Source organism: Hylaeus volcanicus, chromosome 3, assembly GCF_026283585.1.
Source record: "Hylaeus volcanicus isolate JK05 chromosome 3, UHH_iyHylVolc1.0_haploid, whole genome shotgun sequence".
Taxonomy (NCBI): Eukaryota; Metazoa; Arthropoda; class Insecta; order Hymenoptera; family Colletidae; genus Hylaeus; species Hylaeus volcanicus.
Window position 1 is genome coordinate 27,686,105 of NC_071978.1, and position 25,091 is coordinate 27,711,195.

At 36.1% G+C, this 25,091-nt stretch overlaps 1 protein-coding gene across 3 annotated transcripts; it reads left to right on the forward strand.

Moving 5' to 3' along the window:
• Positions 1–5,737: 5,737 nt before the first annotated feature.
• LOC128873145 (histone-lysine N-methyltransferase trithorax-like) lies at positions 5,738–24,273 on the forward strand. Of its 3 annotated transcripts, none has more exons than XM_054116487.1 (10): positions 5,738–6,047; positions 6,858–8,256; positions 8,344–8,910; positions 9,001–9,419; positions 9,516–9,677; positions 9,742–10,137; positions 10,285–16,997; positions 17,087–17,264; positions 17,351–17,497; positions 17,583–24,273. In XM_054116487.1, the coding sequence occupies exons 1-10, from the start codon at positions 5,883–5,885 to the stop codon at positions 17,754–17,756; spliced, it is 10,320 nt and encodes a 3,439-aa protein (XP_053972462.1). In that variant the 5' UTR covers positions 5,738–5,882; the 3' UTR covers positions 17,757–24,273. The 3 variants fall into 3 exon arrangements, with proteins under 3 accessions (XP_053972462.1, XP_053972463.1, XP_053972464.1); XM_054116488.1 differs by having other exon boundaries at positions 17,102–17,264; XM_054116489.1 differs by lacking the exon at positions 9,742–10,137.
• Positions 24,274–25,091: the final 818 nt, after the last annotated feature.

Below are 25,091 nucleotides of genomic sequence, written 5' to 3' on the forward strand. Positions count from 1 at the left end.
CGTCGGTGCGCCACGGGCGGGAAACGCGGCGAGGTAAGAAGAATGGCTTTCCTCTGGAAATGTTTTCGCACTTTGTTGGAGAAACGCGTGTAGCTATTAATATGCATAAGCGTCCATCGGTGTTTCCCGTGGATCCGCGAATGGTCCAGCAAACTCGGGCCGTACACGCGTTATCCTTCCAGGATCGCACACTTGTCCGAGTGAGGCGAGGTCCGTGCACCAGCCAGGCGGATGGGAGAGTACGCAATGCAAAGCAACGAAACGGAACAGCAGATCTTATAGCTCCGTTACAACCGGCTAGCTGACCGTTCCCAACGAATACGGACTGCACCACACCCGCTCGGGTATTTTGAACGGAATGATCGGGAGATAAACTCGTTCGCTCGCCGCTTAAACGAGTACGCTCCGGCGTAACGAGTCTCGGGTTTCCCCAACGTACAGGTAAACTATCGCGTTTGATGCCCACGAATTTGAATTTTATACAACGGAACACTTTGTATTTGCCCACCGAAACCGTCCCCGGTTCCACGGAAATTACGCCCGGCCGCGATACTACGATCGGATACCGCTTTAATTCGAACCTGTTTAAAACGCTTCGATTTACGGGTACACGGATTTACGGTGTCCTCGTTATTTGCTTTTGCTTAGATTTATACATTATAGATCGCCGGCTGCTTTGTTTATTTATTTCTTCGTGTCCGTTTTGGATTTACGAAGGTAAAGACGACGCATACATTTACATTTCTTCTTTTATTCGTTCTCCATTGATTTACAGATTACAGATTTTTTGATGCTCCGTCTATTCGTTCCATTTCCAACATCCATCCGTTCATAAATTATCGATTTATAGAAGCTTCATTTATTCGTTTTTCTTTCATTTATAGATTATAAATCTACGAAAGCGTCGTTTATTCATTTTCCCTTGTGGATTCCAGATTTACAAGGGAAACTGATACATAGATCGATAGAGGACTCGTTTGTTCGTTTCGTTTCCATTCATAGATTACAGAAGCTTCATGTATTCGTTTTCCTCCAGTTCATAGATCCTTGATTCTTTTCGTTTCCCTTCGATCCATAAATTGTAGATCCATCGAGTCTTCATTTTGTAAATTAAAGAACAATTTTTTATGCATATTTTTGCTACACTTTCGAAAACAACGCCTGGAAATATTGTTTTAAACGATGTTAAATTAAACATGGTTCTACTTGTAGCTGATTATTTAAAAAATCACGCGAGACTAATAAAGAAAGTTAATATTTCTTTTAGCTACAAACGATAGTTTAACACGGCACTACGTATTTGCATTTTTCTCCAATCATTTCTTTTTTACTGCGACCGTTATTGTACGCGGTAATTATGCTGGATGAAGTGATTCACACTGTTTGCCGTGGAATTACTCTTTTTTAGTAACTCGCTGCGAGTACAGTTTGTGGCTTTTTTTATGATAATCGAGTAGACAGAGAGTTTCGTATCGAGGTAAATATAATCCTCTATTAAGTGATTGTTATAAATATTCGTATTAAGAGCGACATGGTATAACAAACATATTGTAATTTTTTTTTTTTTTTTTTTTTTTTTTTTTACAATTGATAGTTTAGAACAAATCCCATTTTCTACCATAAAGTACTTTCCTAATTTTTTTGATAGCGATTAATTTGAAAGAAATTTTGTCGTAGTAACGAGAACTTGAAAAACAAGAATAACCTTATGAATAATCTATCAAGCCGAACGAAATATCTTCATTGATTAAAAATTTCTACCCATGACATAGGTTCACCCACCAACCTATTGGCCACTTTTGGAATACAATTTTGCAAATAACAAAGTGTAAAATTAGTGATCAGCAATTTAAAGTAACATTAGGAACAGGAATAATTCGAAACGTAACCTGTACATTAAATCAAGGAGAAAATATCTACTGTCTAAACGAATAGTCGCAGTCGTAAATAATATATCGAAAAGTCAAATTTTACGTTATTTATAAAATTTTCAATATTTTCAACGTTCCACTGGCAGAAAAAATTCCTTCCTTTTATAATATCGTATGGGTAGCAGGAGTCATTAGTGATTTTAATAAAATATAAAGCGAGCCCCGTCACAAAGTCCTATGATATCCGAATATTCCGCGCGCGTGATATAACCCATTTTCTGAATTTATGTAAACGAAAGGGAAGGAATATACACGTCCCCTTATTAAAAATATACAGTTTATTAGTAGGTGCGTGCGTGTGTATTCGCACGCGCATAAATATTTATGATACCGTAGGATCGATAAAATGAGATGCGGCATTGGTACCCGATACTTGAATCCGGCGTAATACAGGCTCAATTTGTATTACTATAAAAGCGGAAACGGTTATCCTCGTTCTCGTATCTTCTTGTTAAGAGCTTGACCGTAAAAAAAGTCTCGTGGATGTTCCTTTGTACTCCAAAAGAAAGTGGATGAAAATTTCGCTGCTCGCGTTTACGTTCGTGCCGAGGTACGCGTTTCCCGTTCGTGTTGCACTTTCGTTGGCGAAATAAACGAAATTAATGGCAAACATGGAACGTTGAATATTTGAAAAAAAAATACCTAATTTGAAGCAATCAGCGTGAAGACTCGCTATTGAAAAAAAAAAAAATTAAATATTATCATGCATGGAAGACAATGAGAGAAAAATTCAATCAGAGGAGCTCGGCGAATCGTTTCAATAGAAATGTTCAGACAATGATGAATTGACTAGGAATTTGACGTTTTAAATTAACATACGCATACCTGCCGGCAAAAAGGGAATCCATACGTGGAAAGTACTATTCTACCCTTAACAATGGAACTTATTTTAATACGTTGATGTAAATATAGATGTAAAAGCATTAATTAATAGTAACAGCGATAGACACCGTGGAAGTACCATATATCCTTTATATACGCGTATCTTCGTGTTATTTAAATAGAAAAGCTCAAACAACGATAAATCAACTCGTGTTTCCATTTCAAGAAAATAATTATCTAATGTAGAATAAACATTGTGGAAAGATTATGTAGCAACAAAAACGTTGAAAATCCAACAAAGCATTACAAAGGGAAAATACACGGTGCGCTTTGTTGGAAATGCTCGTTTGCTAAAAGTAGTGCTCGATGGGAGTATCGATGTTGGTTCTTTTAAATTTAGTACAGGTCATTGCGCATGAAACGCCTGATTTATAATCCGTGTGTACCGCATGCATCGAGTTTGTTTTCACGTGCGTAGTTATAATGAATCGATTTAGTTAAACCAGTCGAAGTACCGTTATTAATAGACCCTGAAAACTAGAATCACTAAAAAGTTTTTAGTAAAAACAATATCTACACTCTACTAGAAACAACAAATTGTCTTGCATTGTTCTCATTTGTCTTTCAGTGTTTGATCTGGTGGCTGATCTGGAACGGTTCAAAAAAGAGGGAAAAGCCGAGAAACGATGGCTGAAAATAATAATAAAATAATCAGAACGAATGAATAATTGTGATTACGAATTTCAACATTTATCAAAGGATAAAGGGATCATTTGAAGCAATTGAAATTCAAATAATAGATTTTTTTTTTTTTTACCAATGGAGCGCAGAAACTTCTTCACACTAACGATTTGATATAAAATTATAAAATTTAATTGTTACCTCGAAAAAAACAATTCCATTTCGAAAAACCAATTACTTTTCGAGCAATCAATTAAAGTATCTAAAAAAGCATAACAACATTTAACGAATATAGATTATATGAATACGAACATATTTCGTAGTCCAACGTTGTATTATACAAACGTCCGCATGTGAATGGAAAATAAATATCAAGTATTTATTTTATTAAAAATAATTGTATTGTTGCATAGCCTAAAAAAAAAATAAAAATGAGAATTCTGAAACGAATACGCGACACGATTAAATTGCTATAGGTATTATGACTTTATTCGTATTATTCGAATACAATGTCGTCCTCTGCCGGTAATATCGTATAATAAGGAACGTATTCTCCGCATTATATGGCCGTCTGGTGTGCAATACGCAATGCTACCAATTACTTCGTGTGTTTTTTTTTTTTTTTTTTTTTTTTTTTACGTAGATCGAAAAATGCCGCGATTCGTACACAGTGGCCCAAACAGCACGGAAGCAAACAGACACTGGTAAATGTTATTGATTCGGTAAATATAGGGAGAAAACTGTCCTAAATATCAAGTTGATTAATAACCTTTCTTGCTCGATGTCGTCCTAATTGGTAGAGTATGTATGCATCTGCCGCGCTTTTAAAACCCTTTGTACCATAACCTTTCAATTTCATGTTGTGTGCAATTCATTCGGCATTATACTTTGAAGTGGCCACGTAATTGACAAATCTTTATGCTAACGGAGGAAAAAATAACTCAATGGAATTAATATATCGAGACATTCGACGATAGAAATAAATTAAGAATATCTCATTTAGTGTCGCTGTCACGCTGCCGTATGATAAGTAGATACAGGTATCTTGCGAAGCAATACAGTTGAAACTAATCGTAATAACATGATAGAGATAATATCTCTATGAATAAAACGCGTTTTATTTATTGGGTTGCTGAACAATCAGTATCGATCACTGTTAATAATGCAATTAATCAGAACGTATATTTAAAGGGCTTGTGTTAGTTATACTGTACATGGTTCTATAATTTACCGAGAGTAATTTCTCATTTTATGTTTACAAATTGCTAATTAATGCTTACAAATTGCTAATTAATGCTTACAAATTACAAAATGTAATCTCGACGATTAATCGATTAATAAGTAGTGGAATAAAATGATGATCGATTACTAATGTACTCTATTCGAAAGAAATAATTACAGTTCCTGTGTTACGCTTCATTAATTATTAATGAACGTTGTGTCTGAATTGTTTGCTATTTTCATTTTTGAAAGTCGTTATTTATTTTGAATACAAAATTTTGTGCAACATATATATATATATACACATATACATATATACATATATCCAAATAATTTCATATTACATTAATTATAAAATTACATTCCATTCAATATATATTTCAACGAGCCATTATGTATGTATGCATTATGTTGATATCAAACCAATTTTCTAACTAATTTTCCTCATTTTGTGATCATACTAGAATTTTATATGAATTTTCATGACAACAAAGGTTGCGTGAATGGAACGTACAAAATGTTTGTACAAGAACAATTAAAATATTTGTAAAATGATAATTATATTAACGAGCGCTACTGGAAGCAGCTTAATATTCCCTAGAGTATGATGCATTATGGTGGGTTCAGAGTGAACAGCGCTCAATACGCGAACCACAGAACCAATCGCGTGCCGGCTGTTACAAGTTGCCCGTTACTTCTTATACTTGGGAACACTAACTGAAAACAATCGATTGCAATGTAGTATTTTTATAACGATGAATAACATCACAGTCGTACATGTACATACGAAATAATCAAAGTATCCATCAAGAAATAACCAAGATTCGTTGATCTAATATTTATAATTTAATGTATATAAACAAACCGTACGAAAAAGACGAAGTCGATGTAGTTTCAATTAGGTAGGTTAGAACGTGACCCGACAATGGAGCGCACACAGTCCAAGAACGGGCTTAAATAAAAATCACTAGATGGACGCCCGCGTATGTATTCAAAAATACATGTACCCACCTTACTACTGGTGATTCTGTGTTTGACAGTACGCGCGTATTTCGCGGCTATCATCGAATTCGGCCGACGTTAACCGATGTTTAACGAAGCTCGCGAGTTCCGTGTGTGTTAAGTGTTCGTTGGTGTTTAGTTGGTGCGCCTCGACTGGGCAAAATCGCGTAAAATGGAAACAGAATTTCGTTGTGAGGTTGAGGTTGGCCGTTGAAAATAGTGAACATGGGAAGGTCCAAGTTTCCCGGGAAGCCGCCGAAGACGGTCACCAGGAAACGGATTAAAGTTCTCGGCCAGCCTGAGACAGTCCAAAGCGATTCGGTAACCGTCGCCGAGAACATCTACTACGGACTTTCCCTGTTCAACGAAACATTTGGTGACAACGAGAAGGTAATTTGTATGTAGTTTACTTATGCGATCAGTATCTGATGGAGGCCGCCTAATTGGAATCGGTTGGAAAATAATCCTCTCGAAACTTATAAACAACCGTATTTGCCTTGTAAGCGTCATTCGTACCCATACGGCGCCGATTCGCTGGCCAGAAAGTCTCCAAGATTTGGCTGTATAATGAAGGTTAACCTATTAGAAGGGAATCGCAGCCTCGGAATGGCAGATGTGTATAATATGTACTGACGTACCGCTATAGTTGAAAGTGTCAATGACTCGATAAAAGACGCTTTTCTAGCATTGTTTTCATTTTGTAAACACGATTTACTGACGTTATTTGTTTTCTCTCCTGTTGCTTTTAACGAAATGAAAAATTTTAATGTATCGATTATTGTAATATTATGATATTTTTAAATTATCGAGTATCTTGTAGCCAAAATATCTGGCAGAGAATGCCTAATTAGTATCACTTGGAAAGTAATCCTCTTGCAACTTACACGTAACCATATTTGTTTTATGAGCATAGCAAAGACTCGTACTGCTCTAAAGCTCTGTGATCAAAAAATGTACAAGACTTGTATAACAAAGGTTATAACCTGTTAGAAGGGAATAGCAAATGTGTACTGATATTATATTTAACAGTATTGATGCATTTTTTACTTTATTTTTATTCTGTAAACATAACTTGTTTACATTGTTATTTTCTCTCTTATCGTGCAATGTCCAAAAAACAGAATTATGACACAAGTTAATGATACAATTAATATACTTGTTGATTCCTGTTTAATGTTCATATCAAACTCTTTCCTATAGGAACATCCACCATTCCATGGTTTTAGCACCAAAGAGGCTAATCTATCCGTGTCTTACGTAAAAACGCAACAACATGACACAGAAAAAGGAACAGTTAAATCACCACCAGATGCTGCTGAGAATCCTATACCAAAATCAAACGAACAAAATGTCACGGATACTAAAAATTCTCCTCCAAGTACTGAAACTAATACAGAACAGTTATGCGATAAAAATATAGAACCAGCCACAGATATTAAAAAAGATGAGACCATAGTAAATTCCAAATGTGCTTCTAAATTTCATAGATCTAAAAATCGTAGAAGTTGCAAAAATATAAAATTCTCCAATTTTATGAAAACGCCAGTATTAAAATCAGTGAACAATATCTTAGATCAGCATCAACGAACAAGACAACTACGTAACAGTACTGCAAAGAGATTACTACAAAGGGCGAAATCTAATAGTAATAATGCGCGCAATATGACTACGCAATGCGGAGACAAACAAAACGCTGTAAGGAAGTTTATTTTACCAGTTCGAAGCGCCCATTCGTCGAGAGTTATTAAACCAAATAAAAGATTTATCGAAGAATTGGAAGAAATTTCTGGCACTGAGCACAGCGAAAATGAAATTGGTACGCATGCTAAGAAAGCTAAATTTGTATTAAATAAATTTTGTAATCAGGATCCAAAATTAAAGGAAGGAACTATTAGTAAATTATGTACAAAATTGAAAGATAAAGAAGTAAGAAATAAAACTAAAAAAGTTGTAATTCAATCTGTGAAAAGTTGTGAAAAATTAGCACCTTCCGTACAAGATGCGCAAGTATTAAAAATCGTTAATACAGATGTAAAAAAGAATAATGTATCAAATAAAAATAAAGCGTTAAAATCTCCATCCGACGAATCGAGTAGTACTCAAGATTGTTCGCAAAATACAATTAGGAAAGCTCAAAATTTAAGATTAACTACGTCCAAAAGTCAGAAACCAATTTCTGTTCCTACAAAAGTTCTTCCTGATTCTGATGTTCCAAGTTCAGAGTCTTCCAGGATTCAAACAAGGTCAGGAACTCAAAGCGAGGTCACTGATCCACAAGTTGAAACAAATTCTGAAGATACTGTGAAACTAAAAGAAGATACTAGTGCAAAGAATCAAGGTAATTCTGATAATGGAAATAAAACTGCAGAAGGAAATTCAGATAATTTTGATACAGAAAGTACGTTATCTGAAAGTGGAAGTGAGCATAGTAATCATACAGAGGATGAGCAGTCAGAGTGGACTGGAATGAAGTTAAATGGTGGAAAAGTCATTTTAAGAAAAGCAAGATTAAAGTTAGATAATAAATGTGTTGGTGGTACTGAAGGGCCTTTTTCAACAACAAATAATAATAATGTCACGAATGGAAACACCAACTTGGGTAGGTGTCTAATTTTTCTAACTTAAGAATTTAAGAATTAATTTTCCAATGGAATTAAAATAACAATTGGTATTTGTAATGCTTCAGGTTTAACAGGTACTATCAAATGTGGCGTTTGCGGTGCTGTGCGATTTTATCGATTTGTAAAACAAGCTCGAAAATTTGGTATTCATAGTTGTGAATCATGTCGGAAGTTTATTAGTAAAATGATCAAGCGGCAGGCGTGTGCGAAGTCTACAAACAGTATCCTCCCGGTTCTTCAATGTCACAAAGGAGATGGTTTATGCTTAGTTCCACCTGTTGTAAGAAGTCAGCAATGGAATCTCATGAGATGTGTTTACAAAGCTAGATGTCCGGCGTGTTGGTTAAAAATGTGTTTGAAGTGTTATAACATTCCTTCGTCGCTGAGGACAGGTTTAAATGCGCTACTACCACCAATGATGAGAGATCCACTGAGTATTCCTTTATTGTTGAATCAAGAAGATAATGATAATCAAGGACAAAAATTAACATCTTGTAAGCTAGATTGGCCAGCAGAAGACAGTTCAGAGAAGAACTTATTTAAATCAGCAATGAGTTGGAGAAACATAGAAATGGGTCAGAAAACCAGCTATCAAGGCACTGCTGGTTTTTTGTATACAAAATTAGATAAATGTATGTCATTGATATGTTTAAATGTATTTAATTTCTGTTAACAAATCCGTACAAACCATAGTTTCCTAATAATTTTTAATGTTTTTATAGTTGATTCATCACTGAATATATCACCTAGCAAAAAGAGAAGAAAAAACAATAGGATAAAAGTGAGGAAGAAAATAAAGAATCCAATGTTCTCTTCACCATCTATAAATCAATGTCCGCAACCCCTTAGACAGAGACTCGAATTAAAGGGACCAAGAGTTAAACACGTTTGTCGAAGCGCAAGCGTTGCTCTTGGTCAACCAATTGCTACTTTTCCTTCCATAGATGGAAAAGAGGATACCGAAAGCAATAAGCACATTCCGAAAACGTTAAAAGAAAGCGATAGGATAGAGAAAAAGGATTGCGCAAAAGAGAAAGAATTGCAGAAACATAACGATGAAAATACCGTGAATGCAACCCAACAGTCTCATCTAAAGAGAGGAAAGACACAGCAAAATATGGCAACATCAAATTTTCAAACAGTGAGTAACTACAAAACTAAAATATATTTATATCGCTTATCGGTGTTCACAATTCGTAATTAACATTTATGATTAAAAAAAAAAAAATTATTTCAGGTTTCTAAAACAAATACCGATACTCTACATACAGTATCGATAGACTTTTGGGAACAGTACGATCCTACCGAGGTTGGTGCAAAAGGTTTCGCCCTTATCGGTTCAGAACTCTTTCATATTCCTGCTATTTGTTACCTTTGTGGAAGTGCTGGAAAGGAACCAGTAAGTAATGTATATATGTATATTATTATATGTATACAGTTGTACATTGTAACCATCTTTCCAGCTCATCCATTGTCAATGCTGTTGCGAGCCATATCATGCCTTTTGTTTGGAACCCAGTGAATGGAATGCTTGTGCCCAACCAAACTGGTGCTGTCCTCGATGTACAATATGCCAATCCTGCCATCTAAGATCTGGTCCAAAATTGTCTTGCATTCGTTGTCGTCAATCATTTCATCACTCGTGTTTGTCAAAGTCTGGTGTTAGTGCGAGACTATACAGTCCTGAAAGACCTTTTGTGTGTCAAAGTTGTGTCAAGTGTAAGAGCTGCGGTAGCGAAGGAGTTAATTTTCATGTGGGCAATTTACCATTATGCTCCATGTGTTTTAAATTACGTCAACAAGGAAATTATTGTCCCCTGTGTCAAAGATGTTACAACGAAAATGATTTTGATGCGAAGGTAGGTATACGTTCGATTTTCCAAGAACAACAAATATGCGTATAATTACACTCTTTTTCCATAAAAGCAAATCATTACAAATGAACATACAATGAAAAAATTATTTATGTAATATTCTTGCTAACAATTTTTTGTTACACTTTTCAGATGATGGAATGCAGCGAATGTTCCTATTGGGTGCATTCTCGTTGCGAAGGACTTTCCGACGAACGTTATCAGGTTCTTAGTTATTTGCCAGATTCTATTGAATTTACATGCAGCCAATGTTCCTCTAATCCTAATTCTATTTGGAGAAATGCTATAGAGGCTGAACTTAAGGCCGGTTTCATAGGAGTCATTAAGGCACTGAGTAAAAACCGTAAAGCTTGCGCAGCACTAAAATGGAGTCCAAGAAAAGAGTGTTTGTGCAAACCTATTCCCAACATAAGAAGATTAGATTTTTCCAGCGAGAAGACGGATTCGAACACAACAAATACTAAAGAAATTCAAAACATAGAGGGGTCTGAAGAGTGTAATAATGACAAATCTAAGGATACCGAATCTGGTCTCAAAAGTAATTCAAAATCTGATGTAACAAGTAGACAGAATGAAGATCAACCAACTGATTGTTCCAATAGGCGGGGTTTAAGGCGTCTTCGGCAAAAGTTTCATTTAAAAGAATGTTCGGTTCGAGTAAAAAATTGCGCACTGAAAGATATTCAAGACAATGAGAAAAAGGATTCCGCGATCCAAGAAAATTCGAGTATTAATTTAAACGATACAGAGTGTCATTGTTCGGATCAACAAATTATTGTTAGACCCTCGCCTACGTTGATGTCCGTAAAGCGGAAAGTTAACAACAATGAATATAAAACGTTGTTACAATTTCACTGTGACATGGAACACGTAATTAATTGTATTGGAACTAAGGAACTGATCGACGCCTATCACGACATTTTACAAGAAGTATTCCCGTGGTTCAGTCCGAAAAATACGAAAAGTAGTAATGGGAAAAGTGATCCGGTAACACTCGCCAAGGATAATAATAAGGATAACAGCCCAAGTATAAAATTTGGTGATTCGGTACTCGAAGTATGGAAGGAAGAAGTGATGAAAACACCGAAAGCAATCGCGACTAAAACAGCAAATTTATACAATGTTAACGTCGAAGACAGTAGATCGTGTTGTTTATGCAAAGGTTTAGGGGATGGTCAAGAAACAAAAGAAGGACGGCTTTTATATTGTGGACAAAACGAGTGGGTTCATTCGAATTGTGCGCTTTGGTCCAATGAAGTATTCGAAGAAATCGATGGTTCTTTGCAAAATGTTCATAATGCTATTTCAAGAGGTCGGTTAATACGTTGTTCTGAGTGCGGAAAGAAGGGAGCGAGTATTGGTTGTTGTGCAAAAAATTGTAGTAATACCTTTCATTATCCTTGTGCAAGGAACATTGGACTTGCCTTCAATGACGATAAAACAGTATTTTGTTCTTTGCATTTAAGCAACTGCTCGCATAAAACGTTACAAAACGAAAGCGAATTTAGTTTACGAAGGCCAGTATACGTAGAACTGGACCGCAAGAAGAAAAAGTACGCGGAACCAAGTAAAGTCAAAGTTATGATAGGTTCGTTAATGATCGATTGCTTAGGTTCAGTTATGCCCGAGTATTCCGATGCAGTTGAGAAACTAATACCTTGCGATTATAAATGTTCCCGGCTATACTGGTCCACAGTAAACCCATTAAAAATCGTAAGGTATTACATTAGAACGTATGTGCAAGTTTACCTACCCGAATTCTCTCCTGACTTAGAAAATAATGTAACCATCGATCATTCTAAAGAAGAAGAAAAGGAGGACATCCTGGATACACAGAAAACAGAATATCTAGCTGTGAAACAAACGTTGGATGCTTTAATCGACACGGTTTGTAATAAGGAAGTCGATGAAAATTTAGCCGAACAAAATAACACGGATCTTTTACCTCCAGAGTTGAAGGAAGCCATATTCGAAGATTTGCCGCATGATTTATTAGATGGTATTTCCATGCAAGATATATTTCCAAAAATGACGTATGAAGATTTTTTAGCGATGGATTTAAAAAATGACGGCACTTTTGCGACCGATCTATTCAAGGATGATATGCTGGCATCCGAAGTAGATGAGATTATAAAACCACCCGAAAACAAAATTTCAAAAGTAGATCCTTCTTTGTTAGAAGTAGCACCGCATAACGACCTTTGGGTTCACTTGGAAACAAAAACTTCTGTTCAAGATTTGATGGACGATTTGTTGAATTCTAAAAATCAGAAACGCGGAGGCAGAGAATTGAAGAGATCTAAGTCAGAAGTAATGTCGAATAGTCCGTTAATTGTTGGAGGACAAAGACACCATCAACGATCTTGCAGTTTGACTTGGAGTTGTAAATTGGATAATCCTTATGGTCCCGCTATAAAGAGAAGAAAATTATCGAGGAACTCGAGTATGGCAAAATCTAACGAAACGAGCGTGATGGTGTTAGATTCACAAAATGAGCGTCCACCTACTTTACACGAGTTAAGGATTCCGGATAGTATCATGGTTACCGTGGGCAGAGCAAATACACCCAACATCTTATCCGACTCGATGCGAGAATTAAAATATTGTATCGAAGATGCAAATAGTATTAATCGTCGGATATTATCTACGAACCGTGAAGAGACAAAAGAACACAAACGACTCTTCTGGCATGCAAGGCAACAGCCGCGAATATTACAAGTTGACGGACCGGCCGATCCAAGTAGTGCTAGCGAATGTAGCTCACCAGAATACAACGTCGAAGAGAACACTACAGAGTTACGTGTACCAGAACACTTGTCTATCCCACAGTTAGATGGTATCAACGATGAATCCTCTTGCGACAGTAGCGAATTTACTTTATCCGTTGAGAAAGACATTAATACGAAAGCGTCGAACAACATTTTACGATCAAAACGTATATATGGATTCATCAGATCGCATATTGCCAAGAACAACGATAAACCGCAAAAAGTAAAGGAAGGTGACAACTTTTTAAATTCTTCAAAATTTGCTACACACAAGATTAATTTTTTTAGAGAAAATAATTTGAAATTAAACGTGGAAATTCCTCAATTGGACGGAGCCGATGATATTTCCAGCGACGATGAGTGCATATCACCGCAACATACCGAAAACGAAAGACACGCTAACGTTACTTCTCAATACGACATAGCGTTCGATCACATAGATCGTCCGGTAACTTGTAAACGGTGTCGTTGTACCTACAGAACGCAAGATAGTTACAACAGACATTTGACGCACTGTGATATCATGATAACAAGCGACAGTGACTCGGAGACTATGGATAATAAATTGACGTCGCCGGATTCTAGATTTTCGCCGAGTATTGGTTCCGTGTCTCCGCAATTTATAACTCTATCGCCATCAGAAGGACATACTCTTTCTTCCGACTATCCAGACATGCAAGCTACGTCACCATTGGAAGCTTCTGTACCATCGCCTCATCCAGCCATTCAAATCGAACCGATAGCGCAAGCAATTATTACACCACAAATTCATACGCACGCCACTGTGGAAACTGTTCACCAAACAGTATTAACATCTAACGATATGATTGTACAAACACAATATACTAGAACAACAACTACATTACCAAATGCTACAGTATTACCTCAAGAGAGTACTGTTCAAATAACAGAAATTACAGATCCACCATCTGTTGCGAGCGATTCTAGTATTACACAGAATATGATCAGCACGCCGATAAATTCTCCAGGAGGTGCGAGTTCTCAAACAGTCCCAAGCCCGCAGGTATCGCCTACATTTTCCTCGACCGGTGTACAAACCGCAGGCAACGAGTCGCACGCAAATATTCAGACAATAAAATTAGCTAAATCAAAATCTCCAAGAGCACCGAAGTCTCGAACAAAAGGCATTAAAACGCAAATTGTGAAGAATACTGTTCAACCACCGAATGGGCATCCTAGGTTTCAACCACTGCAAAATAATACTCCGGTTATACAATTGCAACAGGCTCAAAGACCAAGCGCGCCAACTGTAATATTACAACAAGTTGCATCTCCTAGTATTATGTCTGCGTACGTCGAAACATTGCAACAACAGTCTGGACAAAATCTTCAGTATGTAACAACGATTGGTGGTCAACATGAAACCGCATTTAAGCCTCAGTTCATAACAACTAATCATTTAGTTCCTGGTGCGTATATACAAACACCATCTGATAATCTGTTAGCATTGCAAAACGGAGGTATATCGATCTTACCAGGCGTACAAATTGCTCAAACGCAACCGACAGTCCTTGGTACGATTATACAGCAACAACCCAGTGCAATTCAGTGCGGAGTTATATCATCCGAGCAACTATTATTGAGCTCAACGCCAACATTGGAAATGTTTACCGATTCAACGGGTAGTATGTTTCTTTCGAATCAACCGATGTATTACGGTTTGGAGACTATTGTGAGCAACACGGTAATGTCTTCCAGTCAGTTCATGACTGGCACCGTACCACAGGTGTTAGCAAGCAGTTACCAAACAACAACGCAGGTTTTTCAAGCTTCTAAACTTATGGAACCTATCGTGGACGTTCAGGCTGTTCCAGGTATTCCCACTGTAACAGCAATGCAGACTGTACAGAACGTACCTGGCGTACCTGGAGTTCCTACTGTACCTAACGTTGCTAACGTACCCAATGTATCCAATGTACCCAATATAGCTAGCATACCTAGTGTAACCAATGTACCTAATGTTCCGAATGTACCCACTATACCAACTATACCCGCTGTATCCTCTGTATCCACTGTATCCAATATAGCAAACATCACAAATATACCAAGCGTATCCAACGTTCCAACAATACCCAATGTACCTAGTGTACCCAGTATACCTAACGCACCTAGCATACCTAATATACCTAGTGCATCTAGCATATCAAGCATACCTAGTGCACCTAGCATACCTAACTTACCTAGTATGCCCAATATAACAAATATACCTAATGCACCTACTTTACCTGGTACTTCTAACATACCAACGGTACCAGTTCAAAATGTATCCAATGTTCCCACCCTATCCTCCAGCGTACAATCCGTAGGGAATGTTTCGAACATGCCTACGGTACCCAGTGGTTATGTAGTTGTAAATCAGTCTACGCCCATAGCAGAGTCTGTGGTAACACCACAAATTAATATACCTGCAACACCTGAACGAAGCTTTACGTCAGCCACGTGTAATACCATATTCCCTGTGTCCTGTCAAAGTGTTGTTGAGCCAATAGCATCAGTACAGTTACCGGAAACATGCACATCGGAACCTCAAGCTACAACAAGAGTTACACCGTCTCCTAAATTGTTGCAAAATTCCATACCAACAATACCAAGAGTAGCTGTACGCCCGAGTCCAGTTTCTAATTCCACCGCGCAGCTAAACAACGGACCATGGAAACTTACAGAATCACTATTTGGTTCGGAACAGATTATGAGCAATAGCGTCCAACCATACTTCGACTCGAAACATGTATCAGAGAATACCAGTATGATAAAGTCTAGCATATCATCTAAAATACTCCCATTACCTAATCATTGTATAACTCAAAGGGATATAATTGTAAATAAGTTAAATCATGATGTAAATAATGTGCATAATAATTATAATAGTATCGTATCGAATTCAAACAATATTAATGTAAGTACAAGTAATAATCCGGTTAACGCCAGCTCGACTGTACAAAATAAGATCACGATGTCCACGTGCAACGTACCAACGAGTCGACCGATGAACAGAGTATTACCCATGCAAGCTGTAACACCGAAACAAGATACGACTAAAGTCACCCAAAAGACGGATATCATCATAGAGGAGCCAACGAAACCAGTGATCAAACCAGCGGAACCAGAGCTAGAACAAAAACTTACAGAGTCCAAGAAGCAAATCGTCGAAACTGTAGTACCAACGGCAAAGAAACCCGAAACGACCATAAGCGATATTAACGAGACCTTGAAACTAAATACCGAAACCATCGAAAAGGTCAAGGAAAACTTCAAGTTGGAACTGGACAAAGAGAAATTACAAAATGCCTCGTTGAAAATAGTGTTGCAAAAGCAGCTGCAAGATGGTTCTTATAAAATTACACACAACATGAAAGCAGTGGCCCAGAATAAGAAGTCACCGCAAGTAACGTCTGTAGAAATATTGCCGTCGAAGCAGGTACCTCAGATAGCCTCGTTGCAATTGTTACCGATAAAAACGTTTACGTTGAAAACAAACAAGGTCGACGAAAAGGTGAAACCCATCGATAACAAAATAAACATGTTAAAAAACAAAACTCCGCCGGTTGCCGTTAAAAAGCCGAGGATCGTCAGTAAATCGATTAAATCTATTTCGCCCAGCTTACAGAGCGCACAAACCCAAAAGAGCTGCGCCAGGGGGCCGACTTTAATGTACGAGATCAAATCGCAGGATGGGTTCACTCACACCGCATCTTCGATGGCTGAAGTATGGGAGACTGTGTTTCAAGCTGTTCAGAGCGCTAGAAAAGCTCACAATTTACCTCCGTTACCTCACAATCCTCTTATCGAAAATATGGGCTTGGAAAACAACGCCACGGTATACCTGGTGGAACAGCTACCGAACGTGAACAAATGCAGTAAATACAAGGCCAAGTTTCATAATTTAGCACCACCTAAAACTGGCGAAACGGAAGGCGATTTACCAAAGGCGTGTGATAATGGTGCTGCCCGCGCGGAGCCGTTTAAAGGAAGGAAAGTTCACGATATGTTTAGTTGGCTTGCATCCAGGCACAGGCAGCAACCAAAAATGATCGCTATTTCGGAGGCTGAATCGAGGTATCTGTAGTTCGCAGTATATTGCTTAATAATTTTTTTGGGGTATTATAAGGAAATACTTATTCTTTATTTATTATACATAATCTTAGTTCTTTGTTTTGCAGGCGAGTGGCGAGCACAAATTTGCCAATGGCGATGCGTTTTAGAATACTTAAAGAAACATCGAAGGAATCGGTTGGAGTGTACCATTCTCATATACACGGTAGAGGTTTGTTTTGTTTAAGAGATATCGAAGCTGGAGAAATGGTTATCGAATATGCCGGCGAGGTACGTAAATTGGCAAAAAGTGTTTTTATTTTGTAGATTGATAAGCAATGAACGTGTCAGTAATAACATTCTCTGAATATTTCCAGGTAATTCGATCCTCTCTGACAGACAAACGGGAAAAGTACTATGATAGTAAAAATATAGGGTGTTATATGTTTAAAATTGACGACCATTTGGTTGTCGATGCTACAATGAAGGGAAATGCAGCGAGATTTATTAACCACTCGTGCGAGGTATATATTTCCACAATCATTTTATCAATACCTATATTTCTCGAAACAAACAAATGAATCCATCCATTTCCACGTTCTGTTCCAGCCAAACTGTTACTCGCGAGTGGTGGATATCCTAGGTAAGAAGCACATTTTAATTTTCGCTCTCCGACGCATCACTCAAGGGGAAGAGTTAACGTATGACTACAAATTTCCTTTCGAGGATATTAAGATTCCATGTACCTGCGGTTCCCGCAGATGTCGTAAATACCTCAATTGAGACTGCGTATACAGTTATCGTAAGCAGCCGACAGGTCACCGCAAACATATGTGCTATAATTGCGCGCGCTTTGGAATAGGATTCATTTTATTGAACGTTATTCATTTAATCATCGAACTATTTTCAGAGATTGCAGCTTTTTATTACTATAATGGAAATAGATTATACATTTAAAATATTGTATTAGAAGGCCAGATATAGTACACGAAACATCGCGTTATGACAATGTTACTTTAAACGGCTACGCATCGTAGTTGATTTAAGGGGGTATACTTGTAGCAATAAATGATTGAATATGTCCTGCTTTCATACCCGGCGAGCCCCGCGTGCCCTCGTCACGTCGCTACTCATGAAAGTGTTAATTTTATCCACGCCTGTGCTTTCACGCACGTCTTCTAGACTCTACTTATTATCTACTATTGAGGCTTAAAGTGTACAAGTTATCGTCACTTTACACTAAATCTAAAGCGCCTTTAGCTTATGTACATACACATACGTATGTGTATATCGTTTTTATAATACTTTGAGTTAGAATTCTAAAGATTCCATCTACGATTGGACCAATGTGAAATGTGAAATTTGAACGAAAATGCGTAGCACAAAATCGACGTACTTATAGGGAAGCTTACGTTTTCCACGACCGTTACTTACATAAATTTTTTTTTTTTTTTTTTTTTTTCATCTAAACATGGAAACGGACTATGTTTACTACGCATTAAGCAAGGACTTGAAACCAAAATTCTTGGGTATCGGTCATTTTTCGGTTAAATCGCACCGAAACCTGTGAAACCAAAGAAATACTGAAAGTGAAATCGATATCGGTATTTTTCTGGTTTTCAATTTACCCGACAAGATCTTTATGTGACTTATTGAAGTGTATACATGATATACATAATGCAGACGTAACGTTAACGTATACATACGCTGATGCATAAAATGTATATAAAAGCTTATAAAAAAAATTATACAAAAGAAGTAGGGTTTCAAAAGAAGAAATGTTGCGTAAGAAATTGTTTACCGGTATGACGTCATCCCGGTATTTTCATACCTCTATTTCTGCAAAGGTTTCTTATAGACGTAACCGGAAAATATCCGTATAAAACCGATGCATCGCGTTTCGGTTTGAGTCCCTGATATTAAATATTAAAAAGATCATCGTGAATATAACTTGTAAATTAACAAACACACACACACACTATTCCATGTGAAGTTCAATTTTACGCGTAATGGTATAGATATATCATTTATTGGTATAATTGTAGATTTACATGTTTTATGTAAAAGTGAATTTAGTGTACAGTGTACGACTAACTTTGTGACATTTCATGTCTGCTGTAGGGCCAGATTTCAAATGTTCTTGTAAAATATGTAATTGTTAGATTAGACATTGTCTTGATGTAAGTACAGCTACCGGTTTAACTTAAGTTAACGATATAGAAATTAAGGGAAAAAGGCGCGTGCGTATGTGTGTGAGAAAGAAAGAGAGAGAGAGGGGGGGAGAGAATGCAAGAAGGAACAGTTTCCTAGCGTGGGATACTGTTTGGAAGGTGTACCTACTTTGGCAGACATTGATGATATTTTAAGTCTTGTTGTAGTAGAACAAAAAATACGTGAAACGAAAACTTGCTTCCCGATGAAATTAAAGTCTGTTCGTTTCAAACGGTGGATTATGTACGCGTAATATTATTTTGATATTGTTTTTTTTTTTGTTTTTTTTTTTAATAGATTTTTAAACATTGCACCCATGCGTTTGTGCTTCCGCCTTGCCAATTATACAATATTAATCTCATTACTTTATTTTTTATATATTTAACGAAAGCCGCCGTAGAGAGAAAAGAAGTTTTATTTTACAGAAACTCGATGGAACCGCTAATTGTATAAGATAGTCGACGAAGTTTCTGTCAAAACAAAATCTTTCACGAATTGTAAAAAAAGAAAAAGTCAAAAAAAAAAACGAACGAACATCATGAAACTAATTACGTTGACAAAATGTAAAAAGGATAATTAGATCATTGTTTGAAGTAAACTTTTCTAGAGCACGATCTAGAAAATGTTTGTGATATTTTCCCACAATGGGAAAAAATTATAAATGTTCTTTATAGGAATATATTTCAGATTTTTACGGATAACATTGACATGTTCCGTAAAAAAAGACACCTTTCTGTGAAATGCAGTTTTGCCTTACCTTTAATGTACCTACGCTTTAACCCGGTGATAGATTTAGATATACCCCGATGACTTATATTCAAACTGAAGAAAAAAAAAAAACTGTAATTGCGTCTATGCATCGATTAAGCTATGATAAAGTATTTTAGTGCGATTAATCAATTTCTGCCGAGGTGGTTGTCCCTTAAATTTTTGGTGCTCCATGGACACCGTTAAGTGCACTTTACAATGAAAAAATGGCCTAGAGTAAGAGATAGTAGATGGCAGCGGAAGAGTTTGATAATAATAAGAAATGCGTTATACGAAGAATATTGATCGCGAATTATTTAAAGAAGTAATATAAAGAATAAATGATGGCAGGAACATTATTTGTGCACGCGAGTAATGTCGGTCGTGCGAACAATTTTAATCGGCCTGGTTTGGTACAAAATGCGTACGCTGATTTGTAAAAAGTTATAAAACAAGGAAAAAATGGAAACTTGTTCTGGTCACGAGAAATTGCCATTTTTTTTAGGTATTTTTAATCTTTTTTTTTTTTTTTTTTTTTTTTTAATATTATGATTACCAGTAATTAGTAACTATTATTGGAAAGATGAATATTGTTAATATAATGATAATTATTTTTAATCTGTAAAAAAAAAAAAAGGTAATACGATATAAGAAAGGTAATTTACTTGAAAATATAATAGCAATGTTAGATATTTTATTGATATTTATTACTTACGGATGACGGTTCTAGGGTTGACGAGAAGTACTAATCGAATTGAAACATGATTTAGAACATGGTGCACACGATGATCTAATATTGTTAAGAGAAACTGGATAACACGAATGTCAACTTTTCTGTTCACGAAGAAAGAATGCATTCTCTCTTCTAGATGCACTGAAGTAATTGTTACATGTCTGATCAATGACACCAGATTATTTGGGATTATTTGGGATTATGAAATATAAAAGGCATTTGATATACTTTATATTCCCATAGCAGATTAATATCCATGGTGATTGTAACCGGCAAGTCTATATCGAGTATATACATATATATACCTACGTATCGATGGACAAATTAAGGACATCGTTTCTTAATTGTATTTTTTATTTATAAAAACGTGAAATGTTTTACGCTCTTACTGTCTTACACTTTTCTTTTCTTCTTTTCTGTGAAGCTACAAAGAATTTGTCCGAGCGCTTTCTGAAACATACTCTATATCGTTTAAATATGATTCCCTAACTCGCGGAGTGTGTACAAGCTCCTTTAGTATTACGCATTCAGCCTCCATTATTATCGTTATTATTATTACAATTAATTATAATCTACACAAGAAGAATAGCATAATACATCACCACTCATATTGCGCACCGTTTGTTTACTACACCCATCAGCACCCATTTTTAAAAAAAAAAAAAAAAAGAAAGAAAACGTAAAAAAATAATGAAGCGATTCCGTGTGAAAAAAAAAACGAGCAAAAAAAAACCGACGTTAGATGAAATATACAATTGTAATCATGAAATTTGAATCTGTATATGTATACTTTATCCTCGACGTAAAGTTGCTTTAGGTAATGGAAGTGTTGGACATCTGCTAGTTTGGTGTGATAATGAAAATGAGTGGTTAAGTTATTCATGGAACTGTACGGTGCCCGTTATTAATTTTTACGACAATTTCAGAGCATCGCAGCGTTACATCCTCTTGAAACCGAGCGTTTCAATATCTCTTCATGTCCGTTGGATTTTCGTCGTTTTTATTCGTAAAATTAAGGAATTAAGAAATTGAAATGTAAAACGCTTTTAAATGAAGGAAAAAAAAAAAAAAGAAACAACACATGTGTAAACGAAAGAATTACTACTACTCAAACTATTGTAATTGTTTAAAGAAAAATGAGGAGGACGAGGAAGGAAAAATGATTGCTATTGATAAATTTGAAAAGGGAGAGAGAAAAAAATGAAAGGAAAAATGGATAAAATTGTCTGTGATTATCAGTCATAATAATCTTTAGGTCGACATATTTTTTAGAGAATATTTTTTAGCAAATTACAAAATTTATGATATACCCCTATTATTGATATGATATTGGATCAGACACGCTACGCATAATATTAAAAATGAAAGAAACGAAAATGAAAAAAAAAAAAAAGGAAAAAAAAAGATGAAAATTGAAACTGTAAAAGTTGCAAACTGTTTAATAGAATTATGAGTAGTTGAGATCGATGGCTGTTGTAAAATATTCAGTGTTTGGACAAATAATTATTGAAACTATTTATAATAACTAATACCGAGGTATATATTATTGTATCCGATACGTATAGTAGCGTTTTTATCTATTGCGTTCGCGTATTCGTCAGGATAGATTAGAGTGAATTCGGATCGTAGGGATCATCGTACGAGACGAAATCATGATTAATGTAAAATTCAACCGAAGAGACGCTGCGGGCAAATGGGACGTATATTACTGTACGCGTTCAGCGTGTAAAGTGTCGTTAATAAATTTATTCACTTACTGTAGGGAACTTATAAAAGTAACCGTAATATTTACATTAACCAGATGATATGCGTATCTGCATAGAAGACACATAACCGCTTTCATTTCACACACACACGCACACACACGAATACATACAGATAGACACACTACACCTACATACGTACTGCGAAGGGCATAACTGCACCAATAACAACAGATTTCGTGTAATTCATTTGGTATTGTCATTAATATTAACATAAGGTATACAACAAATACATATAACAGGAACATTTTGCACTATTTAATAAAATCTAAACAATTTTTCCAAGTTGTCAATGTATTGCTCACCTGCAAGCTATTAAAACTAGAAAATTATATTGCTAAAAATATCGTGCAAAATTGTACCAATGTATATTCCTTGTTGCAGCTGATCATCGATACATGGGCAACTTAAAAAAATTCTTTGCATTACATTAAATAATGCAAAATATCTTAACGTTAAGGGCAACATAAAATGAAATATACGAAATCTGTGGTTATTGTCTTCACTGTACATACACGGAAAAAAGATAGGACACACACACACACACACCCGTACGCCCATGTTTTGTATTTAAATGTTTTGTTAGTATTATAATATGAGAAATTAACAAAATAAAAACGCAAATGGAAATATATATATACATGTCCCGTGGTGTGTAAACGTACCCCCAACGCTGTATTTCGTGAGTCAAACAGAGAGTTTCGTCATTCGCAAAACGCTGATTTTACTTTTAGGATGTCGTATCTAGTATCTGGCACGTCGACTGAACAAAAAAAAAACGAAAAGAAAAGAAAAGAAAAAGAAACGTCCGAGGAATAAGAAGCAATCTTGCGAACACTCGTTAATTTTTGAAATATTGTCAGCGCGCAATTAGTTTAAAAACATAAAAGCGGCAATCTTATCTCTCTCTTTGTCCGTTCCCAGAGACGGTTAGACGCTGAGCAAGTACCATATTGTAATCTACGATACCACTTGTTCATTGTAACAGCGACGTGCGTTATAGGTCATGCTTTTTTTCCACGTGTGAGAATTCTTTTTTTTTCCCCCCGTTTTTCACGGTGCGTATTCGGTTGAGCGCGCGTCGCTGACTCATGCGAGTATAGCTCGGATGTTGTTGCGTGTACCTTGCGAAGAAGAGAAAAATTGTTTCTTCGAAAGTTGGAACTCGCGTATACATATGCATATATGCAATGCGTGTGCGTGTGCGCGTGCGTGCGTGCGTGCGTGGAGATTTGTGCGTTTTACCCGAAATCGAGCAGACGAAAAGGAAACCCGTCGGGTTTCACTCGAAACTCGTATCGAAATTTTAAACGTATTTATCGAACTCGTCTCGACAACCGAAACGAACGTTGTATTCGAAACGATGAACGCGATCACACGAACGGATTTTGTTTCGCCTCTTAAAGGAAATTCGATTCTGTGATTTTTCGGTGACAAAAAAAAAAAAGAAGAAATAAGGAAAAAGAAATACATATACGAAATGAAATCAGTATTACGAATCTCCGGATACGTATAAATTTCTAGGAGCAATAAGTAGTAGATAGTTTCAAACGTCTACCACTTGTAATATTAATCAATTGGCATTAACAGTGACGCATCACTTCGGTAAAATATAATTGTGAGATAAGATACGGCCGGAAACCGTAGACGGCGGAGTATGTTGTAACGATATGCATACATTATTATCGCTATTTTCGCGTGTGTGTTTATTAAATGCACAGTCCTTCCACAAACTATCTTAATCGTATTATTAAATGAATGTAGCGTAATCAAATATTATTAGACGATGTAGATAAAATGTAAATATGGTACTGTATCGCTTAACAAATGAAATTTTATTAATACATTTGCTTGTTTCGTATTTAAAAAAAAAAACAAAAAAGGAATTTAAAAAAAAAATATATGGTACAATTATTACTTAGGGACGCGGATTTCAAACTGGAAACTTTGGACAAAAACGGGAAGAGGTATATTTAATAAAGTTAATTATCGAGTGACTCGACTTTATCTGTAGGGTTACGCAGCCTTGGCATCGTCGAAATAGTGGGTATTCGCGAATTTTTTTATAGTAAACTACGCTCCAATTTTTAACGAGTTTTGTTTACACGAATAAACTATGCAACGAGCTTTTAAAAAATATTTTTTATATTTACATTGTATTAGGTTTCAGCATACGGCAAGCATGCGAACTAATGGCACCATCCCGGCTCGACATCTCCCAGTGGCGCTATTAATTTTTAACAAGATTTCGAGAAAAATACTTGCGTACACCCGCCAGCCATAATCTTTTAATTACTACGATTTTTGTAAGTATATCAGAATCAGTTCTGTACCATTTTTTAATATTAATACTGTAATTTCATCGAACAAAAATATTTAGATACTTTTTTCACCGCAGAGGTGGCGTAACCGTAAAAAAAAATAACTAGTATTAATAATTTTCTAGCTCCCCGGTGATTTCTTGATAATAGAGAGAAAAAATTTCCTTTGATACCGAGAGCAAGAAAAACGGAAATTTCTTCGTTGATATTAAATATCACTCGTAAATCGGTAATGTTTAAATTCATAACCAATGAATTTCTGTTTCGGTTTCTTTCGTTACCAAAGATGGATCCTTTTTCATCGTAAATGATCCACGAGCGAGAAAAATAGCAAACGAACTCG

What these genes read in the sequence shown, in the direction of transcription:
- LOC128873145 (XM_054116487.1), top strand. Translation starts at nt 5,883, where the DNA reads ATGGGAAGGTCCAAGTTTCCCGGGAAGCCGCCGAAGACGGTCACCAGG. An exon ending in GAATGGAAACACCAACTTGG is followed by an intron (nt 8,257 to 8,343) that starts GTAGGTGTCTAA and finishes GTAATGCTTCAG; the next exon opens with GTTTAACAGGTACTATCAAA. An exon ending in GTATACAAAATTAGATAAAT is followed by an intron (nt 8,911 to 9,000) that starts GTATGTCATTGA and finishes ATGTTTTTATAG; the next exon opens with TTGATTCATCACTGAATATA.